The 16,892-nt window shown below is 41.5% G+C and overlaps 1 protein-coding gene across 5 annotated transcripts in view; it reads left to right on the forward strand.

The window, feature by feature from the left end:
• Positions 1–16,892, forward strand: part of LOC126424758 (1-phosphatidylinositol 4,5-bisphosphate phosphodiesterase) — a 449,937-nt gene that overhangs the window by 361,008 nt on the left and 72,037 nt on the right. For all 5 annotated transcript variants that reach the window (XM_050087500.1, XM_050087498.1, XM_050087497.1 and 2 more), the window contains 2 exons: positions 2,102–2,268; positions 11,407–11,617. In XM_050087500.1, the coding sequence (XP_049943457.1) occupies positions 2,102–2,268; positions 11,407–11,617 (378 nt within the window). The remainder of the gene's footprint in view (positions 1–2,101; positions 2,269–11,406; positions 11,618–16,892) is intronic.

Consider the following 16,892-nt stretch of genomic DNA (forward strand, 5'->3'; position numbering starts at 1 on the left):
TAGTGTAGGCAGCCTCAACAGTGGACTTATTGCATTTCTAAGTTGTCTGCTAATAAAATACACTCTTTGGTTCATCTTTGCCACAACATTATCTATGCGATTTTTCCAATCTAAGTTATTCGTAGTTGTTATCCCTAGGTGTTTCAGTTATTTAGTTGATTTGTGTGATTTAGAGTGTGGAATGATAGAGAAATAGTGTGAAAGTGGTTCAGTGAACCTCTTTCCGGGCACTTAAGTGTGAATTGCAACATGGTGACATAGATAAATAAATCTATAATTGAATTTAATGCAAAATAACACATATTTGACATGTCTCTTTGCTCTTTCGAAAGAGACCGAGCGAGGTGAATCGCGGTCGAATACTCGACAGTTGTTGGTTTAGTTGTTTGAATCCCCACCTTACCACCCAGGTTTATGTTTCCTCGATTTCTCTGAATCGGTGTGAAAGGTGGGGACAGTCCCTACGAAAGGCCACGGCCAATTTCCTTATCCACCTTTGTCTGATGCGAGAGTCTAGTCTGCCTCTGATGACCTCAATGTGGTGGGGTCCTAAACATTAATTTTCACTCATAAAATACAGTAAAATTGTTCTGTGTTAATATGGCTTCGTAGACATTCAGGAACAGAAGGATAATAGTGTCTCTCTTTTGACGCAGGCCTGCCTGTCTTTATGACACTTTCTTTTGCACTGTACGTACAGAATTTGGCCCTTTTGAGGTGATGATTACCTGGAGCTCAAGACTGGCACCTTTCAAGCGGAGGTCACCTTTTAAGCAGTAAAACTGGCTTTCAGGGGAATATCCGTTCGTTGCATTGTAGCAGTTGGGGTGCAGAGACCACCTGCCTTTACAGAAATGGGCACTAGAAATGCTGCAACACCTTTACACATCTTCACTTTTCCAGTTCTCAGGTGAAGAGTTTACCGGCATGAGGACCACACCTGGAGTGACGTGACGAGTGAGAATGAGGAGGGAATGCACTTGAGTAATGGTCATTCCACAATAGAATTCGTATCCCCTGAGTTGTATCTTGTAAATGAGCACGTATACATCGTATTGCGTTTTCAAAATAGTTGACCGTCGCAGTCTCTCTCAATACACTTGTAGCCAGAAGTGATTATTCGTACTTATCCAGTCATTGACGGTTGTTTACAGATCCCCAGAAATTATGCATATATTATTCGAAATGAGTGATCGTTCATAAGTGGGTCTTCCTACAGGACTTTAGTATAGTACAGTATTTTATTACATTGTCTTTGCTTCACTGCATGCCAATTTTCAGATCCTCTAGAGAATGACTTAAATGTGGAATTAAAAACAGATTGTGGACAAAAGTAAGGAACATATTAGCTATTGGAGCAGCTGTTCATAAGTTCAGTACACAGTTGCCGAGCAATGACAGTCTCCAAATGTGGGTAAACTAATAATAAGTGTTCACTCTGTTAAGACACTCCTGCAGCTCTGTACACACTGAGAGAATTGCATTAATGGGAGGAATGATACGGGCAGGGTGCTAAGACTTTCTCGTGCACTGATGGACGCAAACTTATTTGCTGTGTGTGTAATGTTGCCATTCAGTGGTGGAGAGTTGAAACACAAATTGGTACTTTCTGGATGGTTTCAATTGCGTCTGGGTGTCTCAACATTTGCAATTGCTATGATGTGGTCAGACCTACAATATGTTACTTTTCAGTTCTTTTTCTTTCGTAGTATTTGATTCCATTGTTGCAAACTGTTTCAGATTTTTGCATAAGTAATTCTTTGTTTTTTCCATGAGAATAGCACATGTGGATGCATTTACTCAAATTAGTCTTGTGGAGATGCATATGACATGTACAATTTGAGAAGAGTATCTTCTACAAGATTGTGTAATGTATGTTAAGTTCTTAACTGAAAACCAAGAGTAAAATCTGAACAGATTTCAGCTAACTAAAACTACAGTTTAACAACATTTCGATTGTTAGGTGATCATTTTGAGTGCACATAAATGTTTTTCGTCAAACAGATAGCCTATTCTAGTATTGAGTTTAACTTTTGGATGTAATTGTGAGTGAGTTCTCTTTATTTTGACAATACTCGTAATTTATATTTAACTTTTCCAGAACACAGGGAAAAGCCGACAGGATTAACCTTGATCAGTTCATCACGTTCCTCAACGAGAAGCAGCGTGATCCTCGCCTCAATGAAATTCTGTACCCACTGTACGATGAGAAGCGGGCTGCAGAAATAATAACGACATACGAACAGGATGAGGAAGCCAAGAATGAGAGTGAGTCATTTCATTGGTCCTTTGGAACTATGGTTAATTTCCATTTACTTAATCAAAATGAAAATGTCGGGCTACATAAGGAATAATGAAAAGTACGATAGCTGTACTCGCGAGAGAAATCGGCTGGGTCGACAGGTAGATGTGAGACACAGGCAGCAGCTTTCAGAATTCTGGGGACTTACATAGCTCTATCAGTAACACCTGTTCCATAGCCGAGGTCACTAATACGTGCCTGTGTGGTGGCACTCTGCTCGGAGATAGCTGGTTTGGATCTTGGTGGTGAAAGAAAAAAATTATTGCTAGTAATCATGACAAAAAGTTCGCAATCACTAGACTTAATGTCCGCTGTCCCAGAACATTGAACCTCTCGGTATCCCTGGCTACATTCTGAAGCTGGCCACAGTGTCTCGGAGAATGAGGGCACACGTTACTGTCAGTGGTGATCCATCCATACATGCTCCCATTACAGCAGTCTCTACTCAACAGATGCACATGCCACACGACTCGCACACACTGTGAGCACGGATGCCGTCGTGTGCCGAGCGACGGGAGCCTTTTCAATTGGTGGCTGAACTGCCCCTCTGGGTGTCCCAAGTGGCAGCACCACATGACTGTTTCTCTCTTCAGTTGTGTGGGACTATGTCTTTTTTTTCTCAACTGTAAGTGTAAAGGAATAGAGACTAAAGAAGTTAGGGAAAAATATGAATACATGACTGTCAGAGACCAGCTCATAACAAATGGACTGTGAGCAAATATAACGGACAAAAGTGTCGGCAGTAGATAAAAGGTAACAGATAGTGTGCACCTCTGCCTGTGACCCTGCCCCATCACTGCCTCTCCTGCTGGTGAAAGGCCTGTCGCGGGCAACCTCTGGGGCTTTCGAAAACCTCTGGTTCCTCTAAATTATATGGGTTCTGTTCCCTAACTTTGTGCAGTTGCATCAGTTAATAACTAATAGATTACGGCCACAGTCCGCGTCTGCTCCTGGAAATGTGGTGCAATTTTTAATCTAGTTTCAGAATATCTTTATCAGAAACCTACCGATAACCCCAGCTCTCCTCCACACTTGTGGCATTCTGTTGTGGTTCTTAAACTGAATGATAGCAATGATTAAACTCTGCTCTGTGCAGTATTCATTCAACCAGGTGGCTTCCCCTTTCACTCCTTTCCTACACTCTGTATTCTCTTACTATTTTCCTCCTCTTCATTTTCATAGTATTGCACTCCAGTCCCCCATTTGAATTAAATTTTACTCTTCACTATGTGAAAAATTTATTTTAACCCATAATACATTCATCCACTATCTTCATCACCTACAGAGGTAGTATGTGTATAAACTAGATTTACTGCATTTGCTGTCAGCGCTCTACATATCTTGGCGACGATAAAGCATTCACTTTAATGGAAGTAACAAACCACACTTTGAGCTGCAGAATGTTGATTTTTCTCCCGGATGATATCTTTCTGAGTAATCACCACCTGGAGGTCCGAATTGGGGAGTGTTTCACCTGTGAAATGTTTTACTCACAGAAAACATAACAATGTAGACTGTGCTTGACAGCTCTACCTTTTTTATGGGCACACGCTGCTTTTGTTGCCGTATTTACGAGAAGTGTGCTTTATACAAACTGAACTGAGGAAAGGGGAACAAATGGAAAGGACATATAAAATAATAATTTTACAAAAACTGGCAAATATACGGAAAAGTTTTATTATTATTATTATTATTATTATTATTATTATTATAATCATTGTTCTCATTGTCGTTATATCAGGTTGACAGCTGGCAACCCTTTGGGCAGTAGGATACAAGTATTTACCTGAGCAGGTGTGTGCTTGACTGTCAGATGGTGGCTGTGGGTGCCGTTTGGTGTTTAGCGGTTAATGGTGAATGGACGAAGTGGCCTCAGCAGGATCTGATAACGTCCAATAAATTCCAACTGTTACTGTAGAAACTTAATCCTAGAGAAGGTGCACTCTTAATAGTTACAGGAGCACTGGAATAATTTAGTTACAAATTAATTGCTTTCTACTTTGGAAGAACAAACACTGTTTTTTGCAGAGAACTGTTGTTTGAGAACGACTTTCGCAGACAAAATCATTACAAGAGCTACAACTTATTGTTGTGAAGCTTTTCTTTGCCCTTCCACAATTCTACATCTGCCTTTTTGCTTTACTGGTTGCTCTTGTATATGCATCTCTTGAACTCTGTAACAGCACACGTGTGTGCCAGCATCAAGTGGTACACTTGGTATCGCACATCTTTTGATAAGTTGTGGTTTTATGAGTTAAAAAGAAAGGTTCTTTAGAAGAACTGTACTTGGAAATTTCTCCTTCTTTTCATTTGCTCGAAATAACACACATGCATCGATACCAGCCGCGTTTGACAGTGCATATTGTATAGTCAATCCATCTTCTTGTCATTTGCATTACTTAATATTTATTGCGCAGTTGGTCAACAGATTAGACCCCACCATTTGTCTTATTACAATCTAGCTATAATGTGAGGCTTCGTATTGGCCTCACATACTGTTACCTCACTGTACATTGTGGAAATGTGTAGAAGAGATGCATTATGTTTAGGTACGTACAGTACCGTAGTAATGTCATTCTAGCATCCCAAAACTGCTGAACTGATTTCTCGGTTCTCGTTGGACAAAAACTCGGGTAGTATTTCATTTTTATGCTTGTGTATGGTTCCTGTATAAGTTATATTGTTTTTCACCAGGGAGAGAGCCAGTAAGTAGCTAGTATACCAGTTATCTGGTGTCACATTTATATTTGTGCCTTTTACTCATGCGGTTAGAGTACATACTGTAGCAAATAGCTTATTACAAACACAAAATGGTCCTTCTGGCTATTTGCCACAATATTCTGAAAAAGAGTGTAGAATGACTTGGCATCACACAGAGCAAATATTTTGAGGCTGGTTTGTTGGGAATGTTTGTATGAAGATGCAATGGCCTCTGATTGCTTTTACTTTCTTATCAATAGTAACAAATTCTCGAAGATCATAACTATCTATGCAATTTTCCACAAATGTATTCAGAAAGCTCCTAAGAGCTGATAATGTATCTGTTTCACATATCATATCCCTAGTTTCTATATCATCAAATCTGATAAACCTGAGAAACGTTAAAAAACTCTTGTATCTCATGCAGGCTCTCTCAAAACAATAATTTGGGTTCTTCATTTGACCCAAGTTCCTACACCTTTGTGTGGTTTCAATCTTTGAGGCCAATCAAATAAAGAATGTCTAATACTGCAGAAATTTTGTTACAGTCTGTCAGCTTAACATTCCTGTTTCTAGAATAATTTTCCTCTTTCTGTTTTCTGTGAATGTGTACATTTGTAAGGTGCACAATTTCATCTGTCATTTATGGAATGATTCAGTTTCCTCGTCAGTACTTCGTGCTATCATTTTAGGGCTTGTAAAGGTCTTGATAATATTTCTTGTTAGCAAATGTGATGTTTTTTATGCATATCAGTTTTCATCCATTTTGTTTGTTTGTTTGTTTGCCATTACCAATAATTATATTGTCTTCAGTGTCTAACGAAGGTAATCTTTCATTACATTCAATTTTAGAGTGACCATCATGATCACTTGGTAATATTATTTCATCCTCTCCATCAGAAAACATCATCATCAACATCTCTTCTGTCATATTCTTCCGCAAGAATCTCTAAGTGAGTCTACTCTAATTTCTCCTCTGTCAAGCATTCTTTCACCCTGCAATCAGAAAACGAACTTTAGTTAGCAGCTAATGAAGCATAATAATGTACATCTCTAAAATACACCACTTTTTGGCACATCACATTGTGTAAATGTACAAAAGATTATTTTGACAATTTGAAATAGTACTTAAGAGACCAGGCACGTGATGTATACAGTACACCACTGCTGCAGTTCCAGGAATAACTTATCGGTCCCCTAGACCTGTCAGTGCTGTAACCTCTCTGACACAACTAAACATAAGCTAAACAATGACTAGAAAGGTACAGCACTTAGATGGATATAACGTTGGCCTTCTTCATGTAGAGTGCAAAAAGTGAGTTTGGTGTATAAAATACACCAGCACACCGACTCTAGGGTTAAAAGGGGGGGTGTTTCTATGTGTCATTTGACCAACTGATTTTAAACACTGTTCTCGTTTTGCTGCTGTGCAGACAGTTGGCAGAAGCTGTTAGAAATTGGCTGGAGGTGGTGTGTGGAATTGTTAGCAATGCACAGTTTTCAGTCTGATAGTTGGGTGTCAGAATCTTTCTGCAAGTAGTCAGACTGCTGCAGTTTATTTATAACAGTAGAGGAGTAGCCAAAACATTTAATCACATCTTGTGTGTCAAACTGAGGCCACTGGCCTTTATTTGGACCAGTTCTAATTGTGTAGTAGTGCAGAGAAAGGATCTGGGTCCACTGACGAACGTTTCAGGGCAAACTTGTGGAGCAGCACTTACACAGTTTGCTTCGTGTGCTGCACACTGTTAAGGGTGGACAGTTTCCAGCTGCAGCCACAAGAGGGATTTCGTGAGAGCTTGAGACAGCTGGCCATGCTCTGTCTCTTATCTGACAGTTCATGTTGACAGTTTGGTGATCAGTAACAAAAAAAAAAAAAAAAAAAAGGGTAATGGAAGGCATTAAAACACGTTTCTGTAATATTGTTGTAACAGATACACAGCTGCCCAAAAGTTTACTGACAGTTTTGAAGCCTAGAGATAGAAAAACGAACAGTGGAGTTATGATGCTAGAAATAGTAATTTGTCACAATACTAGGTTACGAAACTTGTCACGCAAAATGAGTTGTGTCAGCTATTACCTAAAGAGAAACTGTAGTAAAATATCATCAGAACTGTGTGTTTGCCACTTGTTGGCAGCTGCCAGCAGCCCAGTCCACTCCGCTCCAGTCTTCCATATGGCGACGTAACTCGGGGGAACTGTAGAGGGCTGACAGTGCATTTCTCTGGGAAATTTGAGATTGCAAAAGCTTTTCCCTCTGTCTTCAAAACAGACTGTTGAAATTTGAGTAAAATGAAATAATTTAACTAATAAAACTTTGAGAGGTACTGGTGAAGTACAGTATAACATCTGTTATCTGAACATCAGTTGACTGGACGACTGCTTGACCCAACTGTTACTTGCTCGTGTGGGCCAGCCTCCATCGTTACAGACTCCCATCCCTGGCGACAGTGCTGACTTGATGACAGTTGTAACTGTTTGTGCTCCGTTACAATTACTCTTGTCAGCTTTGCTGCATAAATGAAACATTGTTCTCTCTGAGAGAGATGAACCAGTTTAATAAAAGGTTAGAAGAAGCTGAATCTGCAACCAATGAATAAGAGGTTGGTACCTGAGTTCAATTCTGCTGATTGATTGGCAAGTCGTAAAACTGCACAGCTTGCCACAAATGTCGTTCTAGATGATGCTGTGTACAAGTGATTTTTTTGAAAAAACATGAGGAAAACCTTTGTGAACAATATGTGTCTATCGATTTCTGTCGTGGTGTAGCTTTTATTTGTCCACTGCATCCTTCATTACCCACTCTCCTCTTGAGATCTTTGTTAATCTAGTTTGTCCATCTCTTCGTAGGGCACTCAGTTGATCTTTCTCCTGGTCCGTCCCCAAATACTGACATGGAGCTCCAGGTGGGTGCATTTGCTTCACATGACCTAGCCAGTTCAACCTTGCAGCACTCATTCTTTCCTCTATGGTTGAGGTCACCTGCAGGTCTCTCCTTATCTATTTGTTCCTGACTCTCTCTCTCTCTCTCTCCTGGTTTTTTGTAGAGCTGACCTAAGAAACTTTGTTTCACACGCCTGCATCTGAACCTCTTCTCTCTTATTATGGCACAGGTTTCCAGGTGATATGTCATGATTGGCAGGAGACAGGTTTTATACATGGTCTGCTTGGATCTTAAAGGGACCACTTTGTCCTAGATTAGGGTTCATGCTTGGTGGAAAAAGCTGAATCCTTCTGCTCCTCTTCTGAAAGCTTCTAGTTCAGCAATTCTCTCTCTTGATATGACACTGCTAAGTTACTTGAAACTTTTCACACATTCAGTCTTCTCTACTTGCAGTATGTTATTACATGGTGTGTGTGTCCCACTCATCTTCATTGCCACTGCCTTATTCTTACTCACAGTCAACTCAAATTCTTTAAAATTTTATTCCAGTAATCTCGTCTCCTCCGAAGGTCGATTTCCATTTCTGCCCAGATAATGAAGTCATCAGCAAAAGCAAAAGCATTAAGATCCTCATTTTCTACTTCCTTTATTTCTTTCACACTTGTGTCCATAAATGTAATGAAAAGTAACGGGGAAAGTGAACTGCCGTACTTGAACACCTCTCCTTGTCATGACTATTTTTATCTTCCATCTACTACTTGTACACTACTTTCACAAACTTCATACAGTATCTCAATTTTTTTAGTTAGTGAATCAGGAACATTATTTTTTGTCAAGCATTCTCATATTTTATCCCTTGATACACTGTTGCATGCCTTTTCCAAATCCAGGAATACTGTTATCAGATCCTTTGCTTTTTCCCAGTACTTCTCCATTAACTGACAGGGGGAAAAAAAGATCTTCCATTCCCCTGTTACTTCTGAATTCAGGTTGTTGTTCCTCAAACTGATATTCTAGGATTTTTCTCTGTCTCTTTTCTATGGCCTTTTCCATTACCTTAAGACAGCATGGTATCAGTAAGATTTCTTGGTAACTGATGCTCTTCTTTTTACTTCCTCTCTTAAACAGTGGTATTGTAACTCTCTTTCTCCAATCATCTGGCACTCTGTTGTCCTTCCATATTACCCCAAGCATCCGATCGAATCATTGTATTCAAGAAATTCAGTTTAGTGAAAATCTTGGAGGGCAGTCAAATTTTAAAGTGAGCACTGGCTGGTTAAATGCTTTGTCAAGACATGGCATTTGTGAGCTTCAAATATGAGGAGAAAAACTATCTGCTGGTCCTTTATCAGTTGGATATTTCAAAATCAAACTAAAGAATGTATTAAGACAAGAAGATTATGCCATCGAAAATATTTGCACTTTTGACAAAACTGAACTCAATTGGAAAGCACTGTCAAGAAAAGCTCTTGCTTCATGTCATGAATTAGCAGCACTAGGTCCTAAAGTAAGCAAGGATTACATTACTGCTTTAGCTTGTTCTGATGCTACTGGTCACCATTGATTGCTTATGCTCATCACTGGTCAAAGTAAGAAACCACTTTGTTTCAAACATTGAACAGACATATTAATGTCTACCATAGATAATGTTTACGTTTCACAAAAGAGCATCTGGATGTATAGTACAATACTACAAAATGGTTTTTGACCCTCTGTAAAAGTTAAGCAGTTAAAGAATGGCAAAAGGGAAAAAAACATTAGCACTTTTTGACAACACCTCAACTCAGCCTCACCTGACATCTTAAACAAGCAGAATAAGTTTCTAAAAGATTTTCTTAACATAATCTGCTTATTACGTTTTATGGATTGAGGTATTATTGAGACTTTCAAATGATGATATAGAAAAGAATTGTTACATAAGTTATTCTTAGAAAGAGGAGAGGAGGGAAAAGAAAATCTGTTAAGAAACCATAAAAATATTGATGCAAAAGAGGCATCCTGCATAATCTTACAAGCATGGGGTAGTGTAAAGGGACAGATTCTGAAAAAACACATGGAATGAAATTTTGGATATAGTTGAAAGCTCTAAATGTCCGATTGAAAATGACAAACAGAAAGATGTAGCTGAAATGCTCAGTATGACGAGTGAACTCACTTGACATGAATGTTAGGAGGAAGACGTAGAGTGGATGAGTGTCGACAAACGAGGGCACCAAATCGTGCAGGATAACAAAATTGTAAACCTCATCACTGATAAAGCTGATGCCACCAGCATCTCATCATCTAGTGATCCAGAAAATGAAGACAAAAATATGACGCCTACTTCTAAAGCATATGCATGTTTAGATACTGCCTTACATTGATTTGAAGCTGAAGATGACAGCGACCAGCATCACATATCAGTCCTGGAAAAAGTGGGTTGCTTAGCTGCTCGTAAGTGGGTAAGCTTGCTTAGACAGACCAAAATTAAGAATTTTTTTATGGATTAATTCATATGTATTAAACAGTTCTTTGTTTACTATTTTGTGCTGCATACATTCCTATTGTGCTTGCCTTTCTAATAACAAAAGAGATTCATGTTATTACAAATGTGTGTAGTTTTTATTGGTAAATTGATAAATAAAAGCATACAGTTTGATTATCCGAATAAACCAGTTTTCCAAACACCCATGCTCCCCCGGTACAACCAACCAACCAATTTTGATAATTGAAGCACTACTGTACCACCACTTCATATAAAAAGCATGCACTCTGCATGCAGTAATGTCATTTTCAATGATCTTCACTCTTTCAGTGGTAATTCGTATATTTCCAGATGTTCTCAAAACTAGCAAAAGTCGTGCCACTGCTGAAAAAGCATTGTACTAATACGTTATTCGGCTACCAGACTATGCAAAAGTTAAACAAATGTCATAGTTTCATTGCTCAACGTTGTGGCCTTGGAAAGTTTTGGTCTACCTGAACAGTAATTTTCATGTGTGTGGACTGTACTTCGAAATATGTCAGATGACAGAAACTTGCTGCCTTATTTCACAAAATAGCCCTGCAGAACCCAGTAAAGGGATTGAGTGAATGAATGAATGAATGAATGAAATTAAAAATGTACTGAGAAAAGCATACATATTTTTAGTTTTTCAGTTTCAACATTTTGCTGGCAGGGAGCCAGCGACTTTATTAAATTTCTTAAAGCAATTATTAATGATTGTCTTGGTAAGAGGCATGTGTGGATTGTAGCATGTATTCTGTAGACATTTATAAACCATGTGTTTCCACACAGATGTTTAGTATTAAGATGAGGCACTGTCACTGCAGCATCAATGGGTCAGGTTCGAAAATGAACCTTTAAAATCTGAAGTTAGTCACCTAATATAGATACTGCAACTGCTGACAGAATTGTTAAGTGTACATTCTCAGCACGGAAATAGTTCTCGCTTTCCTACCTGCCTAAGTGAGAAGTAGTCTGTAACAAATAGTGTCTGCAACAATTATGGTCGGGCTCACTTTTTTCCTCCCCCCACAGAGAAGCTGACAAAGGACGGACTGATTCGGTACCTGATGTCCGATGAGAATGCGCCCGTCTTCCTGGACCGGCTGGACTTCTACATGGACATGGACCAGCCACTGGCCCACTACTACATCAACAGCTCGCACAACACCTACCTGACGGGCCGCCAGTTCGGCGGCAAGTCCTCCGTCGAGATGTACCGCCAGGTGCTACTGGCAGGCTGCAGGTGAGGAACGGAAGGTGCTCGATCAGGCCATTGTGGCAGTCTGTTGTGTGATTAAAAAAGTAGATTTATCCTTAGTGCCCACACACACTCTCTTTCTTGCTTTTGGTAGAGTGGTGCTTCTATCAAAGATCAAAGCAGGCTACAAAGTTATCACAGTACAACCGTACATTCCTAACTCGATGCAGTGCTACAAGTGTCGTCATTGCAACCACACCCGACTGTCCTGTCGACGCTCGGCCAAATGCGTAACCTGCGGTAGGGATATTCACGAGGGTGATTATCCGCCTCTTTCTCCCTGCTGTATCAACTGCAATGTTAACCGTGCTGTGAAATTGTCCAGTGTATCTCGAGTGGGCTGTCCAGGAGATCTGGGTGGAGGAAAAATTGGCTTACCCGGTTGCTCGGAAGTTGTTGGCTAGTCGGAAACCATGGGTTGTACCATCTGGCACCTACAGTACTGTTCTTGCCACATCTCGCTCCACAAAGGACGTGGCCATGTAGACACGTGACCTAAAATTAACACCATGGTTGTGAAATTGCCCAGCATCATGGTAATGTCCCTGTCTCCTCCTCCAGCTGTGCAACAATCCTCGAAACTTTTGCCTCATGGGGCAAAGTCACCTGCTACACAACTGACAGGCCAGAGAGGACAGAAGGAATACTCCTGCGAAGACTTCCTACATCTCTTCAGCCAATAAACATCTGAGTCTTTCTCTACCAGCCGGAAAGTCTCCAAGAAGTCAAACGAAGGGAAATGGACTTCTCCTTTGCCGACTCGGAGACCCTCTCCGACATTGTCGCCATGTGATACCCTTGCCTGACCGACCTCCATGTTGCCAGTGTGCACCGCCGATCATTTTTCTGCCATGGACTCCAGAGACTGACAGATGGAGAATGCTGATGCCTCTGTAGACCTTATGGAGCAGGATCCTCCAGCCTTCGTGCACTGTATTTTTTCCCTCCTCTCCTTTCCCCTTCACGATTCTCGTGTGGAATGTTCACGTCCTTCGCTCCAATAAAGGGGACTTATGGCTATTCTTAGAATCACAGCTTCCACTTGTTCTCTGCCTCCAGGATACAAAGTTGCATCCTCATGACAGCTTTGAACTCTCGTATTTCTTCCTGGTCTGCTTTGACCATCCCCTGAGGAGGACATTCCATCTCATAGAGGAGTGATGCTGCTCATCCAGGATAACATTTATAGTCAACCCGTCTTCCTGACTACCCAGCTTCAAGCTGTTGCAATCTGCCTTTTCCTTGCTCACTTGACCTTTTCCGTTTGTACTGTTTGCATCCCTCCATCATTCGATGTCACCAGGACAGACTTCCTCTAGCTTGGGCAGTTATTGCGCCCCTTTCTTGGTGACTTTAATGCACACTGTCGCCTTTGGGATCCTCCCAGAACCTCTCCAAGAGGTGTGCTCGTGTTTGACCTTCTCAGTCAACTTAACTTCATCTGCTTTAACATGGGATCACCCACATTCCTTTCAGACTCCACACACATCTATTCCCATTTGGACTTATCCTTCTGCACTGCCCAGCTTGCCCATCATCTTGAGTGGTCTGTTCTGTCTGACACATACTCAAGTGACCATTTCCCGTGTGCTGTCTGTATACTGACACCTACTCCACCTACGTGCACACCCAGATGGCAGCTTTCTAAGGTCAAATGGCGGCTTTACTCCTCCCTGGTGACCTTTGATGAACAACATTTTCACTGTTGTGATGACAAGGTAGAATATCTTACAAATGTCAACCTAACTACTGCAGAACATTCCATTCCTCGCATTTCTTCTTTAGCATGCCGTATCCCAGTCTCTTGGTTGACTGGGGCATGCTGCGATGCAATTCGTGCATGGAGACATGCTCTCCACATTTGTAACCATCATCCTAAGATGCCAAACTGCGATCACAATAAACAGCTGCACAATATCATGTTCTTCGGAATAGCAAAAAAGCTAACAGGATCTAATTTACTAGTAGTTTTATTAGTTCCACTCCCTCTTCTGTCATGTGGACCAACCTCTGATGGCTCGCTGGAACCTTGGTCCATTCCCAAATTTCTGGCCTGGACATAACAGGGGATATCATAATGGACCCTATTGCTATCTCCAACACCTTGGGCTGCCATTTTGCAGAGATTTTGAGTCCTCCCACTATCACCCTGCCTTCCTCCATCAGAAACAAGTGGAGGAGGCTTGGGCAATAACCCTTCTCTTCTCAGAATAGTGAAAGCTAGAAGGCCGCCTTTACTATCAGGAAGATCATGCTCTTACTTCATCAAAATCTTCTGCCCCAGGGCCAGACAATGTTCACATTCAGATGTTGCAGCACCTTTCTCTTGCGGGCAAGCAATTTCTCTTTCATATGTACAACCGCTTCAGGGCAGAGGGCACGTTTTCCAGTCACTGGCGGGAAGCCAGTGTCATACCCATACCTAAGCCTGGTAAGGACAAACACCTTCACACACTTCAAGCTACTGCCCCATTCCTCTCACCAGCTGTGTTTGCAAGTTGATGGAATGTGTGATTCATGCCCTGCTGGTTTGCTGGCTTGAATCTCGCAATTTACTAATCACTGTACAGTGTGAATTTCAAGCCGGCCGCGGTGGTCTCGCGGTTCTAGGCGCGCAGTCCGGAACCGTGCGACTGCTACGGTCGCAGGTTCGAATCCTGCCTCGGGCATGGATGTGTGTGATGTCCTTAGGTTAGTTAGGTTTAAGTAGTTCTAAGTTCTAGGGGACTGATGACCACAGCTGTTAAGTCCCATAGTGCTCAGAGCCATGTGAACCATTTGTGAATTTCAAGCCCAGCATTAAGCAGTTAACCATCTCGTTACGTTGTCCACCCATGCCGTGAATGGTTTTCTGTGGAAATCCTAGATTGTGGCTGTGTTTTTTGATTTGGGGAAAGTGTATGACACCTGCTGGAGGACTGGTATCCTCTGTACACTCTACACATGGGGTTTCCGTGGTTGCATGTCCCGTTTCCTCGAGAAATTTTTAACAGACTGAGGTTTCAAGGTACGTGTGGATTGTGCCTTGTCAGACAACTTTATCCAGAAAAACGGTGTGCCTCAGGGTTCCGTCCTGAGTGTCATCCTCTTTGCTATCGTGATTAACCATATAATGGCCTGTCTCCCACCGGTCATATCCGGCTTCCTTTTTGTTGGCGATTTTTCTGTCTGTTGCAGTTCTCCATGGCATATTCAGCAATGTCTTGATCACCTTTACGTGTGGAGTGTTTACCTTGGCCTGGTTGAGAGACTGTATGCAGAAGCTGACTGACTACCACTATCCTACCACCATGACTTTCTCCTCAGCAGATACGCATGCCATATGTCTGCCATGCATGGCCACCCATTCTATACCACCTCCTTCGATAACTCCTTTGATCGCCAGTGTGGGGCGTGTCCCTCTTCTGTTACCTCCTGGAGTTCGTTGGCTATTGCTCTGACAGCTTAACTTCACGCTACCTGAACCTTCCCCACCTTGGCCTTCATTCGCTTCCTGAGGACACTACTCCAGCCTAGCTCTATTGGCTTCAGTTTCACAATCTTCACACAGAACTTTACGATAGTACTTTTGTGTACGCTGATGGCTCTCAGACTGACTGTGGTGTATGGTGTTCCTTCATAATTGGCACCGCCTTTTTTTAGTGTCCGCTTCTGGGACACTGGTGAGTATTTACAGCAGAACTCTTTGCCCTGTATCAGGCCATACAGTACATCCGATGACACAGGCTTTTCAATTGCGTCATCTGGTCAGACACTCTCGGTGCCCTTCACTGACAAGAATTCTCTTACTGATGATATAGTTGAAGAGATTGAAAAGCTACGCTGTCATACGGGTCAAAAGGAGGTACACTGTTTTCTTTCCTCTGTAAAGTAAGGAAAGGTTCAGTGACATTTAATGTATATAATATAGCAACAAAGGTCATTTTTAGGGATCCGTCAAAATGGTTAACGCTATTTTTGTCAGCCTTTTTGTCCTTCTTGTGTATGTCTGCCTGAATAAAACCCAGAATATAATGTAAATGGATAGATTAAAAATCGGCTCACCAAGCGGCGGCAGGGGAACACACACACAAAAGGATTTCAAACAATGGAAAATCCAGGATGGAATGTAACAATATTATCACACACACACACACACACACACACACACACACACACACACAGAGAGAGAGAGAGAGAGAGAGAGAGAGAGAGAGAGAGAGAGAGAGAGAGAGAGAGAGAGACTGCAGTCTCAGGCAACTGAAACCACACAGTTTATTTATATCATTTTAGTTTTCTACATTTTTCTACGTCTTTCATTTTTTGACCAGTCTATTTTTCACCGTTCTCCCTCCCAACTCTGTTACATAAAATGCACTTAGCTTTTCACTCTTATTAACTTGTGTACAATGTTTTAGAAGTAATCTCTGTTTTACATATTACCCTGTCTTCCACCTTTAAGCTCTCAGGTTTTCAAATCTCCACCCCCAACAATCAGTCTTCTTTTCTCATCCTGTGCGGTAAGTCTCCCCTTACCTGGGTTCTGGGTGACTTTTCTGAACTGTACCCCTTTCCCTAAACATCTCCAGTCCTTTTCCTTCGCCCCTCTTCCTTCCCCTTCAACTCTTCTACCAGAAGAAGGAGCCATTAGCTCCGAAAGCTTGTAAACATTAAGTCCTTTTGTGTGTCCCACTGCCGCCACTTGGTGAGTAGATTTTTTTTATCTATCCATATACATTATATATTTAAAAACAAAGATGCTGTAACTTACAAAACGAAAGCTTTGGTATGTTGATAGAGACAATAAAAAACACACAAACACACACACACACAAATTTCAAGCTTTCACAACCCAAGGTTGCTTCATCAGGAAAGAGGGAAGGAGAGAGAAAGACAAAAGGAGTGGGTTTTAAGGGAGAGGGTAAGGAGACATTTCAATCCCGGGAGTGGAAAGACTTAAGTTTTGGGGAAAGAAGGACAGGTATACACTCGCTCGCACGCGTGCGCCCACACACACACACACACACACACACACACACACACACACACACACACACACACACACACACACACACACAATATACAGACACAGGCAGACATATGTAAATGCAAATAGGTTGGGCAGAGATGTCAGTCGAGGTGGAAGTACAGAGGCAAATATGTTGTTGAATGACAGGTGAGGTACGCGCGGCAGCAACTTGAAATTAGTGGAAGTTGAGGCCTGGTGGGTAATGGGAAGAGAGAATATATTCAAGAGCAAGGTGATCATCATTACCAATAA

Source organism: Schistocerca serialis, chromosome 10, assembly GCF_023864345.2.
Source record: "Schistocerca serialis cubense isolate TAMUIC-IGC-003099 chromosome 10, iqSchSeri2.2, whole genome shotgun sequence".
NCBI classification, from domain to species: domain Eukaryota; kingdom Metazoa; phylum Arthropoda; class Insecta; order Orthoptera; family Acrididae; genus Schistocerca; species Schistocerca serialis.